Source organism: Rhagoletis zephyria, unplaced genomic scaffold (genome assembly GCF_001687245.7).
Source record: "Rhagoletis zephyria isolate East Lansing unplaced genomic scaffold, Rhagoletis_zephyria_1.1 Rzeph_scaffold_00183, whole genome shotgun sequence".
Classification (NCBI taxonomy): domain Eukaryota; kingdom Metazoa; phylum Arthropoda; class Insecta; order Diptera; family Tephritidae; genus Rhagoletis; species Rhagoletis zephyria.
In genome coordinates, this window is record NW_016157267.1 from 231,181 (window position 1) to 245,610 (window position 14,430).

A 14,430-nucleotide genomic window follows, 5' to 3' on the forward strand; every position below is an offset into this window, starting at 1 on the left:
TCTCAAAATTCATTTGTCCACAGCAACCTTTTTTGCCCCACTGTGCGGTGTTGCAATGATCCAAAAGTAGAAGGCTGCTAAGTAAAGATTGATGATACCATAAATAATGTAACTGAGACCTATTTTCTGGCATCGACCGTATAAAGTTTTCAAACGAAGATTTGGAATTATTAGGGAGGAAAAGTGATTTACTTATTGTTGACTTAACGAAAATTGGGCTGTCCATATGCATGTATACCGGGGCAATTTATAAAAAATATTTTACTTTGATACTTTGAAGGGTATTCCAAATCAGCGAGGAACGCATATAGACGGGGAGCTTATGTATAAGCGTGAACTAATGTATTAGGCCAACTTGCAGAACATCCAGAGTTAAATATATAATAAATAGAGAGTTAAGTAGCTCAGAGTTAAATGTTTATGACTAAACCAGACAATGTCTTGCTGCATTGAAAACAAGCTCAGAGGTTAGTAACTCGAGGGATTTCTAAATTAAGTAGGCACCACCCTCTCTTTTTTGACGGTTGTTTACATTTGTTATTTGAATTTGAATATAAAATTTCATTTAGGTAAAAACTGGAAATTGGCCAGCGACACTTCTGAGAGTTCTCTTAATTGGATGTACCACTAACACGGTTGGTGCATTTTAATCGCAAATTTCAATTTTTCTTCTTATTACGGACAGAATTGACATACATACAGTTACTACCAAAATTAGGCGCACGGCTCTTTTTTGTTAATATTCGCAATGTTTTACATGCTAAAATCTTTTTGTTAATTTTGTATTAAATTATGTCTTATATTTTAGCAAACCCCATTTAAATCCAAGAATGAAACAGTGTACGAAAATTAAGAAAAAACTGCAAAGTTTCAGCAAAATCGCGATCTTTTTAATACGAATTACTAAATAGAATTCAGGTATGCAGTTTTATAGCCCATTAAATTTTAATATAATAATGTGCGAATTTCAAATGTCTAAAAATTCGCGTTGATTTTAGAGAAATTTTTGCTAAATATCCTTCGCATTTTTTTCATATAACGATATACGATATTATTAATTAAGAAAAAAAAATTGTCCTATGTTTCGTCTGATGGTAATTGAACCCTGACCCAGCCAGCAACCAATTGTATCAAACTCTTGGCACACTCAGCTGCAGCCATACATGTAAACGTGTTTTCAAATGTTGAATTTGAATCAACATCACAGCGGGCGATTAGTGCATTGTGTGTATATGTTGTCACCGCTGTGCATGCTTTGTATACATATATTTTCTTAATTACATATGAAAAAGCATCTGAGACGTGCAAAACGATATCCGTGCAGTGAAAATGCTTAATTTTAATACAGGCGTATTTGAACTGAATAATTCCATTATACGTAGTGTATGTATAATGGAAATATTCACTTTTTACTTGATTTAAATAAGAACATTTTTAAACGGTAACCAAATAAAAAATTTTCATTTTTACAAGGCGGTTTTTTCTCAGTGTATAGTTCTATAAGTTTCTAAGCATAGTTGGCTTTTTGGGTAACTACATACACGCGCTGCTCATTTTCCAGATATACAATTTTCAAGTCAAGTCAAGTCTACATCTTTCATGATTGAGCTTTTAGCAAGTAAACCTTCGAAAATTGCTGGGCTAATTATTTAACGATTTAACTCTAATTTAACTCCTAACTACATTGGTTGTGCAAGCCAATTTATCAATTTAACCGGTAAACTTCGAGTTATATATATAGCCTGCTGTTCTGCAAGTGGGTCTTAAAGCTCAGCTAGTCTAGACTTAACTTAATTCAACTTACTGTAAGAAATCATTAATGATTACTCAACACGTCAACTTAAGCCAGAAGCGGAAATATTTTGTTTTTGTGTTTTCTATTTCAGCTGTTCCGCCTAAAATGCCACACTGAGGGAACAAAATTTTAGAATCAAAAAAACGTGTTAAATTTAAAATATACGCATATAAAAGAGCACCAACCCAACTCGTTTTAAATTTTAGTATGTGCGTTATAAAATATGTCGTTGTGAAGTCATATGTGCACTTTTTCGTAATTAAGAAGGAAAAAATAATAATTTTATGTTCCGTCTGATGGTAATTGAAACCGGACCCTCTTGGCAGCAACAAATTGTAGAAGCGCCTTTGCACACTCACCTACAGCCATACATGTTAACGTGTTTTCATATGTTGAGCTTGATGCTTCGTATTAGAGATGGGCACCCCCTGCGTAAGCCCGCGGGTACGGGCCGGAATATTTGCTGTCAGCACGAACTCGTGCGGGCCTGGGCGTTCAGTAAAATTTCATAAAAGCACGAAAAGGCAAGAAAAAGCACGTTGCTAATACTAAAAATTTAGATGAGCTTTTGTTTTTATACAAAAAAAAAGTGCATATTTAAAACTCTTTTGATAAGAGAAAAGCAAAGAAAAGAAATATTTGGAAACTGATAGAAAATATATGATATTTAATAGTTTTGTTTACATACATATCTGTACATAAAATACCTTCCACTTCTTAAAATATTGATTCGCTTAAGTAAATATACATATGGACATAAACACAAAATTAAAAATAAAAACATATCGAGCCCTAACTGCCAAAATAACGTAAGCGACATTTATTTCAAAATTTTCTTTTTGATGCAGAAATGTATCTAGATAATCGAGGAATATTTCTGCATCAATAAGAAAATTTAGAAAAAAATGTCGCTTACGTTATTTTGGTGGTTAGGGCTCGATATGTATACATACAATAAAATTTGGCTCTTTATTTCTGGGCTGGGGCGTGTCCCGTCGGGCCGGGCCGGGCCCCACTAAAATTCTTAACGTGCGGGCTTGTGCGTGTTTTTGAAAGTGGATTTTGCACTCGTGCCGGGCCGGGCCCGAAATTTAGGCCCGTGCCCATCTCTACTTTGTATACATATCCTTTCTTAATTACATATGAATATAAAATTATAGTTCAAAAAACTAAAACCTCGCTATTATAATTTCCATTCCTACTGTCATCAGGTATGTAACTTGAGAATAGAAATCGCTGCATCTTTTAAGCGCATCAATATTACATAGTTACATACCGAGCTAATAAAAGGGAGGTAATAATAAAAAGCATCCGAGACGTTCAAAACGCCTTCCGTTCAGTGAAAATGCTTCATTTTAATACGGGCGTATTTGAATTGAATATTTACATTATACGTACGGTACCCATATTTATGGGAGTCGAATGCGGGACAAAAAATAATTTTGCATATTTTGTGCAAAAAAACATACAGAGCTTAAACCCTTATTCAATGATCCTAGATGTATTATGCCTGAAACAGCATCCTTATAGTAACATCACAAATTTCTAGGATATTCTTCTCGAGATTGTTACCGCGCAAAATTTGTTAAAAAAGATTCGTTAAATTTAGTATAATAAAGTGCAATTTGGAAGCCGGTAGGACTTACCGTTAATTTTTCGCAGTTTTTTGTAGACGGTGTTACAAACTTTTTTCATACAAAGTATGTTCGACAACTTTTTGAAAGAGAAGAAAATGAGCAACACTTTCCACTTGCACTTTATTATACTAAATTTCAATGGACTGCAAAACTGCAAACCAATTTTCTTTTTAAGATTCTAACTAAAAAGTTTAAAATTTTGCTGAAACATTGCAGAATTAGTTTTATAGTTTTTTGCACAAAGTCTGAAATTTGGATTTATATGACTTTTGTTAGGAAAAGAGCTTTACTTTCATAAAAAAAAAAATAAACATTAAATACACTAAAGGACAAATAGCCAAACCTTGCTAAAATGTCGAGTCGTAATTTATATTTTGGACACTGTATGTATCCCTCGATTCCAATCACAGTCATTCGGGTTAGAAAATAATAACTGTTTATGGAGAAAATTACGATCATACATATACCAACATCTCTTACAACTGGTTCGTGGCATGCCATTTTGATGAGCTGTTAAGGCGTCGAAATACCGAACACCGAATACGGGACAAATACAGGACATCAAAAGAAATACAGAACATTTGGCGCCCCGTATAAAATTAATAAATTACCAGGACAATTGGTCACCAGGATGGATAGTCACCGTAATTATACGTAGTATATGTATAATGGAAAAAACCATTTTTTATTACTTTTCACTTGATTTAAATACGAACATTTGTAAACGGTAATCAAATAAAAAAATTTAATTTTTACAACGCGTTTTTTCTTTCTCAGTGCACATCAAAAAAATTCATGGAAAAAAATATGTTTGCGTTCATTTATTTTTGCGAAATACAAAAACGAAAATTTGGCAAGCCTGATTCTCTCACCGCTCTCAATTTCTGTAACGCCGTAACTTCGGAATCTAAAATCTACAGGTTCTTAAGCTGCTAACGGTACGTTAAGTTTTAACTAACCGCCAACACAGTTCCTATATAACCGGTTGGACAAAATATTAAGTTAAGTTAAGTTACGGAAAGTAAATCTAGACTAACTGAGCTTTTAGTGTACTTGCCTTTAATGTATCTCGGGTACAGTTATTGTCTCTGGCACTACCTAAGTTAATATCGAAAAATCTTAACAAAAGCCTCTGGCCGAAAGGAGCCTTAAGTTGCCATTCCCAATCTCGATTTGGTGGTGTTTTTCCCGGATAACCTGGAGATCGTATTATTCCATTTGCCTCTCCTTCTAAATCTACCACTCCTCCACAAATATAAACCGATGATCTCCACGTAATATTAAATCCGGCTCCATTTGTCTCATTATCCGACCGAAACCAGAAAAACAAGGCGTTCTGCGAAGTTTGTATATTTCCGCCCAAAGGCAAAGAATTACCACAAAAGCGACCTATTAGCCGAGAAGTCAGCGATCGACCGTCATGGAGTTGAAGCCAATCTTTATTACAGTCTGAAGATGCTTCCAAATCAAACCTAACAAGTGTTATATATGGACATATGGACATAAACACAAAATTAAAAATAAAAACATATCGAGCCCTAACTGCCAAAATAACGTAAGCGACATTTATTTCAAAATTTTCTTTTTGATGCAGAAATGTATCTAGATAATCGAGGAATATTTCTGCATCAATAAGAAAATTTAGAAAAAAATGTCGCTTACGTTATTTTGGTGGTTAGGGCTCGATATGTATACATACAATAAAATTTGGCTCTTTATTTCTGGGCTGGGGCGTGTCCCGTCGGGCCGGGCCGGGCCCCACTAAAATTCTTAACGTGCGGGCTTGTGCGTGTTTTTGAAAGTGGATTTTGCACTCGTGCCGGGCCGGGCCCGAAATTTAGGCCCGTGCCCATCTCTACTTTGTATACATATCCTTTCTTAATTACATATGAATATAAAATTATAGTTCAAAAAACTAAAACCTCGCTATTATAATTTCCATTCCTACTGTCATCAGGTATGTAACTTGAGAATAGAAATCGCTGCATCTTTTAAGCGCATCAATATTACATAGTTACATACCGAGCTAATAAAAGGGAGGTAATAATAAAAAGCATCCGAGACGTTCAAAACGCCTTCCGTTCAGTGAAAATGCTTCATTTTAATACGGGCGTATTTGAATTGAATATTTACATTATACGTACGGTACCCATATTTATGGGAGTCGAATGCGGGACAAAAAATAATTTTGCATATTTTGTGCAAAAAAACATACAGAGCTTAAACCCTTATTCAATGATCCTAGATGTATTATGCCTGAAACAGCATCCTTATAGTAACATCACAAATTTCTAGGATATTCTTCTCGAGATTGTTACCGCGCAAAATTTGTTAAAAAAGATTCGTTAAATTTAGTATAATAAAGTGCAATTTGGAAGCCGGTAGGACTTACCGTTAATTTTTCGCAGTTTTTTGTAGACGGTGTTACAAACTTTTTTCATACAAAGTATGTTCGACAACTTTTTGAAAGAGAAGAAAATGAGCAACACTTTCCACTTGCACTTTATTATACTAAATTTCAATGGACTGCAAAACTGCAAACCAATTTTCTTTTTAAGATTCTAACTAAAAAGTTTAAAATTTTGCTGAAACATTGCAGAATTAGTTTTATAGTTTTTTGCACAAAGTCTGAAATTTGGATTTATATGACTTTTGTTAGGAAAAGAGCTTTACTTTCATAAAAACAAAAATAAACATTAAATACACTAAAGGACAAATAGCCAAACCTTGCTAAAATGTCGAGTCCTAATTTATATTTTGGACACTGTATGTATCCCTCGATTCCAATCACAGTCATTCGGGTTAGAAAATAATAACTGTTTATGGAGAAAATTACGATCATACATATACCAACATCTCTTACAACTGGTTCGTGGCATGCCATTTTGATGAGCTGTTAAGGCGTCGAAATACCGAACACCGAATACGGGACAAATACAGGACATCAAAAGAAATACAGAACATTTGGCGCCCCGTATAAAATTAATAAATTACCAGGACAATTGGTCACCAGGATGGATAGTCACCGTAATTATACGTAGTATATGTATAATGGAAAAAACCATTTTTTATTACTTTTCACTTGATTTAAATACGAACATTTGTAAACGGTAATCAAATAAAAAAATTTAATTTTTACAACGCGTTTTTTCTTTCTCAGTGCACATCAAAAAAATTCATGGAAAAAAATATGTTTGCGTTCATTTATTTTTGCGAAATACAAAAACGAAAATTTGGCAAGCCTGATTCTCTCACCGCTCTCAATTTCTGTAACGCCGTAACTTCAGAATCTAAAATCTACAGGTTCTTAAGCTGCTAACGGTACGTTAAGTTTTAACTAACCGCCAACACAGTTCCTATATAACCGGTTGGACAAAATATTAAGTTAAGTTAAGTTACGGAAAGTAAATCTAGACTAACTGAGCTTTTAGTGTACTTGCCTTTAATGTATCTCGGGTACAGTTATTGTCTCTGGCACTACCTAAGTTAATATCGAAAAATCTTAACAAAAGCCTCTGGCCGAAAGGAGCCTTAAGTTGCCATTCACAATCTCGATTTGGTGGTGTTTTTCCCGGATAACCTGGAGATCGTATTATTCCATTTGCCTCTCCTTCTAAATCTACCACTCCTCCACAAATATAAACCGATGATCTCCACGTAATATTAAATCCGGCTCCATTTGTCTCATTATCCGACCGAAACCAGAAAAACAAGGCGTTCTGTGAAGTTTGTATATTTCCGCCCAAAGGCAAAGAACTACCACAAAAGCGACCTATTAGCCGAGAAGCCAGCGATCGACCGTCATGGAGTTGAAGCCAATCTTTGTTACAGTCTGAAGATGCTTCCAAATCAAACCTAACAAGTGTTATATTCAAAATGAGTGCTTCATCGGTGCGAATTATCCATGCGCATCGTTCGTTCGGCAAATAACTGCTCTCATCAGGTGGATATGACAAAGATCCAGAAGGTTGTCGAATTATCGATCCACAAATATTTCGAACGATTTCACAGTCCGGGCCGGTTGTACCGCGAGGGCATGCACATCGGTATTTATTGCTTATCGTCAGAGTGCAAGTTCCACCATTGAGACACGGTTTAGAGTGGCAGGCATCCGGTTGATCACATGTGGGACCCATATATCCGTGAGTACAGATGCATCGCGTGCCACCACCTAGCACTTCGCACGTACCGTTATTCTATAAGTTAATACAGTTAATAGAAAGACCAGGTATTCGCTTTGACACAAAGGCGACAGAAAATTTACGAACCTGACAAGTATGATTTGCGCAGAGATTTGTTGACGTTGATACACTGCAACCTTCGACACCAAACCCATGACCGTACATACCGGGAGGGCAGGTGCATACAACAGTATTTGATACGTAATCGCATTTCGCTTTGTCATAGCATACATTATTGGATTCGCAACTTTCGGGTGCGTTGCTCTCACAAAGTTTACCATTACCTTCCCAACCCGCGGGGCAGCTGCTACAATGGTATGATCCCTAAGGAAAAATAAAGAACAAAGTGTACAGTCTCTAAAAAACTAAACTCATTGAAATATATCTGTGGTCATAAGCAATAACCGCCTAAGTCGACTTAAGAAAGAATTGAGTTATATATGCTATCATATTCTGCAACTACTATTCCATGTGTATGTGAAATCCCTATCTCGCCATCTAGGCTATTTAAAAAGTTATAGACGAACATATTTTGTTTCCCCATAAGGTTAACATTACAATCCAAATGTTTAAAGCGTTTTTTCTCGAATTCAGGTTTTTGAACTAATGCGGTTATTGTTTATGACCACAGATATATCGGTTATTTACTAAATAGACTTTCAGATCTCAAAAAGCACAATTTTGGAGGAGACGTGAGTTATTTCATAAGTCCAATGTGCATACATGCATATTCATATATATATATATATATATATACAACTTAATATGTTAATACTATCCTACAAAAATCGGGACTACTCCAGGCATGCATGTATTTACTCACTAAGGATCAAGGAGTACTCCAAAACTAACCACAATGCATAAAAAGAATTTGTCCAATTAACATTTCGATGTTCTATGGCAGGACCATATACTCCAGCTCTGCATTACTTCGGAGTAGCACAAAACTACTCCAACATATTAACAATGTCATTGTTGATACATTTTTTCGCTTGTACACGCTTTTGTTCTGCACAATGTTGCCATTTCGGTGCTTTTGGAGCTAGATTTAGCTCTTTATTTTTCTANTTTGTACACGCTTTTGTTCTGCACAATGTTGCCATTTCGGTGCTTTTGGAGCTAGATTTAGCTCTTTATATTTCTATTTAGCTCCGAAAATTGGGCTTTAGCTCCTGGCTCTTTTTGTTAGCTCTTTTCAAATTTATCTAGCACCTTATTAGCTCCAAAAAGTTTTAGTTGTATTTGGTAATATATAAAAAGTAAAAATCTGTAATTTCATTGTACAAGTGTTGACTAAAACTTATTTGGCTTTGCTGATCTCAGGCTATTCTCGATACCTTCGTGTTATTCTATTTCGATTAATGCTTAGAAACGTTCCATTCCTAATGCAAATGGCGTTTAAGTAAATGGAANGGCTCTTTTTGTTAGCTCTTTTCAAATTTATCTAGCACCTTATTAGCTACAAAAAGTTTTAGTTGTATTTGGTAATATATAAAAAGTAAAAATCTGTAATTTCATTGTACAAGTGTTGACTAAAACTTACTTGGCTTTGCTGATCTCAGGCTATTCTCGATACCTTCGTGTTATTCTATTTCGATTAATGCTTAGAAACGTTCCATTCCTAATGCAAATGGCGTTTAAGTAAATGGAAAATGGGCAAGTAAGTCGACTAGTTTCTACAACGTGCACGGGAGCACACAAACTATACCGGTCAGTAATTTGAGCTCCGATAAGCTCTGACGGTGTATTCTCTCTCGGGCGGTCACGGTGCAAAATGAAAGCCAAAACTTAAGCGTTGATAAAATTACTAATTTCAAAACGCAGTGGAAAAACATACATTTGTATCCACGAGTAAATAGAGACTACACCATAAACTGTCGGATTTAGGTAAATGAATTCAAAAATTAACTAGAAGAATGAATCTGAATGAATCTTTTTAGAAAAATTTGGTGAAAAAATAATTCGTTACCTNTCGGATTTAGGTAAATGAATTCAAAAATTAACTAGAAGAAAAACATTTTTCTGAATGAATCTTTTTAGAAAAATTTGGTGAAAAAATAATTCGTTACCTGAGGTTTTATGATCAATTCAAATATTTGAAATAGCAGATTTTAACAGTTTGTTAAGTATTTTTAGATCATTGTCTGGTTTATATTGTCGTTTAAAGAACAAAACCGCGTATCGTCATTCTGCAAAACCGCGTAACTGGTATTACCTGCCAAGAATGGGATTTTCTCACACAAGCTCTTGGCTCAATCCTTATCCATTCGTCCTGAAATATACTGGTCAGGTATGCGATTTCTTTATAAAAAAGAGAACCATTTTGAAAAATGAGCGTTTTTACTCTCTAGAAGATAATATACATAATTCACATACGCGGGTTTGCATTTTGTTGATACGTGATTTCGTACTTTAAACGACGATATAAGTATATGCATAAATCCTTACCAATATTATAAATCCGAAAGTGAGTTTGTTTTTTGCTACGCTTTCACGCTTTAAGTACTCAACCGATCATCATAAAATTTTGTACACTCCTGTCATTTAGCCCAACTTAAAATATAGGATACATTTAATTTCGATTAGACAAAGGGGCGTGGCACCTCCCATACAAACGGAATTTTTCATACAGCATTTCTCAGGAAATCTTTTTGGTAGATTACTGGAACTTGGTGTGGAGATATATAAAATCATTATTTACTCATGGATGAGGGCTGCCACCTTTTAAAAAAATCAAATTCAACTTCAATTAGGGCGGTTTTTTATTTGAAAATTATATTAAAACAAGTAAGAAAGTCTAAGTTCGGGCGGAGCCGAACATTAAATACACGGCGCAAGTATTAAATATATGTTTTTTCACCTTTTCGAAAGCTGCCGCTAGATGGTAAGCCGGAGTGTATCAATTTTGAGTAAATTAGCGCCCTTAAATTTCAAAATATTGCAGTTTAAAACATTTCTGAAATTTACCGTTATATGAAAAAAGGCCGTAATTTTAGTCCGATTTCAATAATNGGCTGGCACCTTTTAAAAAAATCAAATTCAACTTCAATTAGGGCGGTTTTTTATTTGAAAATTATATTAAAACAAGTAAGAAAGTCTAAGTTCGGGCGGAGCCGAACATTAAATACACGGCGCAAGTATTAAATATATGTTTTTTCACCTTTTCGAAAGCTGCCGCTAGATGGTAAGCCGGAGTGTATCAATTTTGAGTAAATTAGCGCCCTTAAATTTCAAAATATTGCAGTTTAAAACATTTCTGAAATTTACCGTTATATGAAAAAAGGCCGTAATTTTAGTCCGATTTCAATAATTTTCAACGTTTTGCTTTTATGTGGCGANAAATAACTTTCAACGTTTTGCTTTTATGTGGCGAGCACAATAAAAATACCGAGCTTGGTACAATTTGGTAGAACGGTTACCGATATAAATATATGTAATCATAAGTGGGCGGTGCCACGCCCATTTTCCAAAATTTTTCCATAAACGTATTTCTTGGTAAAGAATTGTTGCAAGCATCAATTTTTCATAAATTAGCTTAAATATTTACTGATTTAACGAAGATTTTGTATTTCTTTAAATTACCGTTATATGGGATGTGGGCGTGGTTATTGTCCGATTTTAGAAATTTTCGGCCATTTGATATGGTGTACCAAGGCCAACAACCGTGCTAAGTTTGGAAGAAAATGGTGCAGCGGTTACCAAGTTATACACATGTAACCATAAGTGGGCGTGGCTCCGCCCATTTTCCAAAAATTTTTAATATTCTTATTTTTTGTCTAAAAATTGTTGTAAATATCAATTTTGAGTGAATAATCTTCAGTAGTTACTAAAATATCGCAGTTTTCGTATTTCTGAAATTAGCTTTAATATTTACTGATTTATCGAAGATTTTGTATTTCTTTAAATTACCGTTATATGGGATGTGGGCGTGGTTATTGTCCGATTTTAAAAATTTTCGGTCATTTTATATGGTGTTCCAAGGCCAAAAACTGTGCTAAGTTTGGAAGAAATTGGTGCAGCGGTTACCAAGTTATACACATGTAACCATAAGTGGGCGCGGCTACGCCCATTTTCCAAAAATTTTTAATATTCTTATTTTTCGTCTAAAAATTGTTGTAAATATCAATTTTGAGTGAATAATCTTCAGTAGTTACTAAAATATCGCAGTTTTCGTATTTCTGGAAATTACCGTTATATGGGAAGTGGGCGTGGTTAAAGTCCGATTTCGCCCATTTTCAATACCAACCTACCTTGGAGTAACGTAAGCCTACATACCAAATTTCGTTAAGACGGACAGACGGACAGACAGACAGACGGACGGACAGACAGACATGGCTTACTCGATTTCTCTATTCATTCTGAGCATTTATGTATACATTTGTCTATATCTATCTCGATTCGTTTTGGGTGTTACAAACAACCGTTATGTGAACAAAATTAATATACCCTGTGCACAAGTGCGCTCGGGTATAAAAATGGATGCCAAGAGGCTTAAAAATTTTGTAGCTTGAATATGTCGTTTTAAGGGTTGCCACCTGTTTGCAAAGTCAAATTTAAATTAATTATATGCAAGCTATCTGAAGAGTTAAAATAAGGCTGTCAAACGAAATATTGTTAAGAAACCTTTAGTTTTAAAGTTTTGAATAATACTGAAGTTTTTCACAAGGGTTGCCACCTTTTTAAAAATTCAAACACGAGCAGACCCGGCGAACTTCGTTCCGCCCAAATTTATTATTTTTTTATTGGAACTTTTTGTCCAACATTTTCACCAATAATTCACGTTTACGATTTCCATTGGCACGCTCACCGGCTAAGATTATGGTTTAGTGGTCGTTTGCTGCCTTAAATAACCTAACGAAAGCGTTATGGCCGTGAAGAAGTTCTTTAAATTCTCTAATTGCGCAGCATTTCATAGAAAGGTTAATCTCACAACGAAATAAATGTGAAGAACATTTCCTCTTCACTCCCTGGCGGCAACAATGATCCGATTCTATAGTGAATCTGTCCCAGAAACTTTAGAGTATAGTTGGTGGCAATTACAAAATGGATTCGTATAATTGTTCTACAGAATTCCAATATATGTACACAGCAGTTTAAGTATTGGCGGGTGAATTTGTGAAACTACACTATCCAGAGTGTTATTCAAAAACACAAAAAAATCCATGCGAGCATTTAGGAGAATTTCACTCACAAACATACCTACAGATGAATTTTATATACGTTTGTACGGCGCCACGCCCTCTTTTTAAATAGCCCATTTTTCTCCATGAGTATAAGATTAATTTCATATATCTCCACACGAAGTCCCAGTACTCTACCATGAACATTTCCAGAGATATTCGGTATGAAATATTCGGTTTGTATGGGAGGTGCCACGCCCCCTTTATATGCCAAACATTTCTTTAGCCTATAATAATCCTTGGGACATCTGAAGTGCTCGAAATTAAAAAAAAAAAAAATCGGTTCGGCCGTTCTCGAGCTTTGCGAACTAAAAAAAAACCGCTTTAAAGATATATATTAGTATAGATTGGTATGAATCGATATGGTTTTGAATATGTATCACAATATGAGTGTCAGACGAAACGGGTTTTAAAAGGTTGCCAACTATTTAAAAGGTTAAATTCAAACTATTCAATAATCTAAATGATTTATATCAATATGAGTATCAGTCGAAATGGTTATGAAATAAATTTTACTCAATGTAGCAAGTAAAAATCTCATACACTCAGCGAAGCCATGACACCTGGGCCTATAAAAGTGTAAAAAAAAAATTGGGATCTGATAAGGGGACGTGGCACCTTCCATAGGCGTGTAATTTTTAATCAGCCATAACTTCCAGACCATAAGCCATATAAAATTGAAACTTGGTATGAAGACATGTCAATGGTAGATGCTTATAGGCAGGTATATATAAACGAGTTTGTAAAAGGGGGCGTGGCACATCCCATAGGCGTGGATTTTTTATCAGCTATAACTTCGGATCCATAAGTCCCACGAACTTGAAATTTGGTATGCAGACATATAGATGGTAGGTGCTTATAAGAGGGTATATCTAAACGAGTTTGTACAAGGGGCGTGGCACATTCCATAGGCGTGGAATTTTTTATCAGCTATAACTTCGGAACAATAAGTCACACGAACTTGAAATTTGGTATGCAGACATATCAATGGTAGGTGCTTATAGGAGGGTATATATTAACGAGTTTGTAAAAGGGGGCGTGGCACATCCCATAGGCGTGGAATTTTTTATCAGCTATAACTTCGGAACCATAAGTCACACGAACTTAAAATTTGGTATGCAGACATATCAGTGGTAGGTGCTTATATGAGGGTATATAAAAACGAGTTTACAAAAGGGGCGTGGCACATCCCATAGGGGTGGAATTTTTTATCAGCTATAACTTCGGAACCACAAGTCACACGAACTTGAAATTTGGTATGCAGACATATCAATGTAGGTGCTTATAAGAGCGTATATATTAACGATTGTCTGAAAGGGGGCGTGGCACATCCCATAGGCGTTGAAGTTTTTATCAGCTCTAACTTCGGAACCATAAGCCCACCTAACTTAAAATTGGGTATGCAGATATATCAATGGTAGGTGCTTATACGAGGGTATATATAGCTAGGTAGTTTGTAAAAAGGGGCGTGGCACATCCCATAGGTGTGGGACTTTTTATCAGCCATAACGTCGGAAGCATAAGTCCCACGAACTTGAAATTTGGTATGCAGAAATACCAGTGGTAGGTGTTTATAGGAGGATATATATAAAGGAGTTTTTAAATGGGGGCGTGGCACATCCCATAGGCGTGGAAGT

General features: G+C 35.3%; 1 protein-coding gene across 1 annotated transcript in view; it reads right to left on the reverse strand.

Moving 5' to 3' along the window:
• The window catches only part of Cubn2 (Cubilin 2), a 364,924-nt gene that overhangs the window by 206,365 nt on the left and 144,129 nt on the right, over positions 1–14,430 (reverse strand). Inside the window, exons 4-5 of the mRNA XM_017609025.1 lie at positions 7,701–7,937; positions 6,873–7,628 (exon numbers count right to left, since the gene is read on the reverse strand). Coding sequence (XP_017464514.1) covers positions 6,873–7,628; positions 7,701–7,937 — 993 coding nt within the window. The remainder of the gene's footprint in view (positions 1–6,872; positions 7,629–7,700; positions 7,938–14,430) is intronic.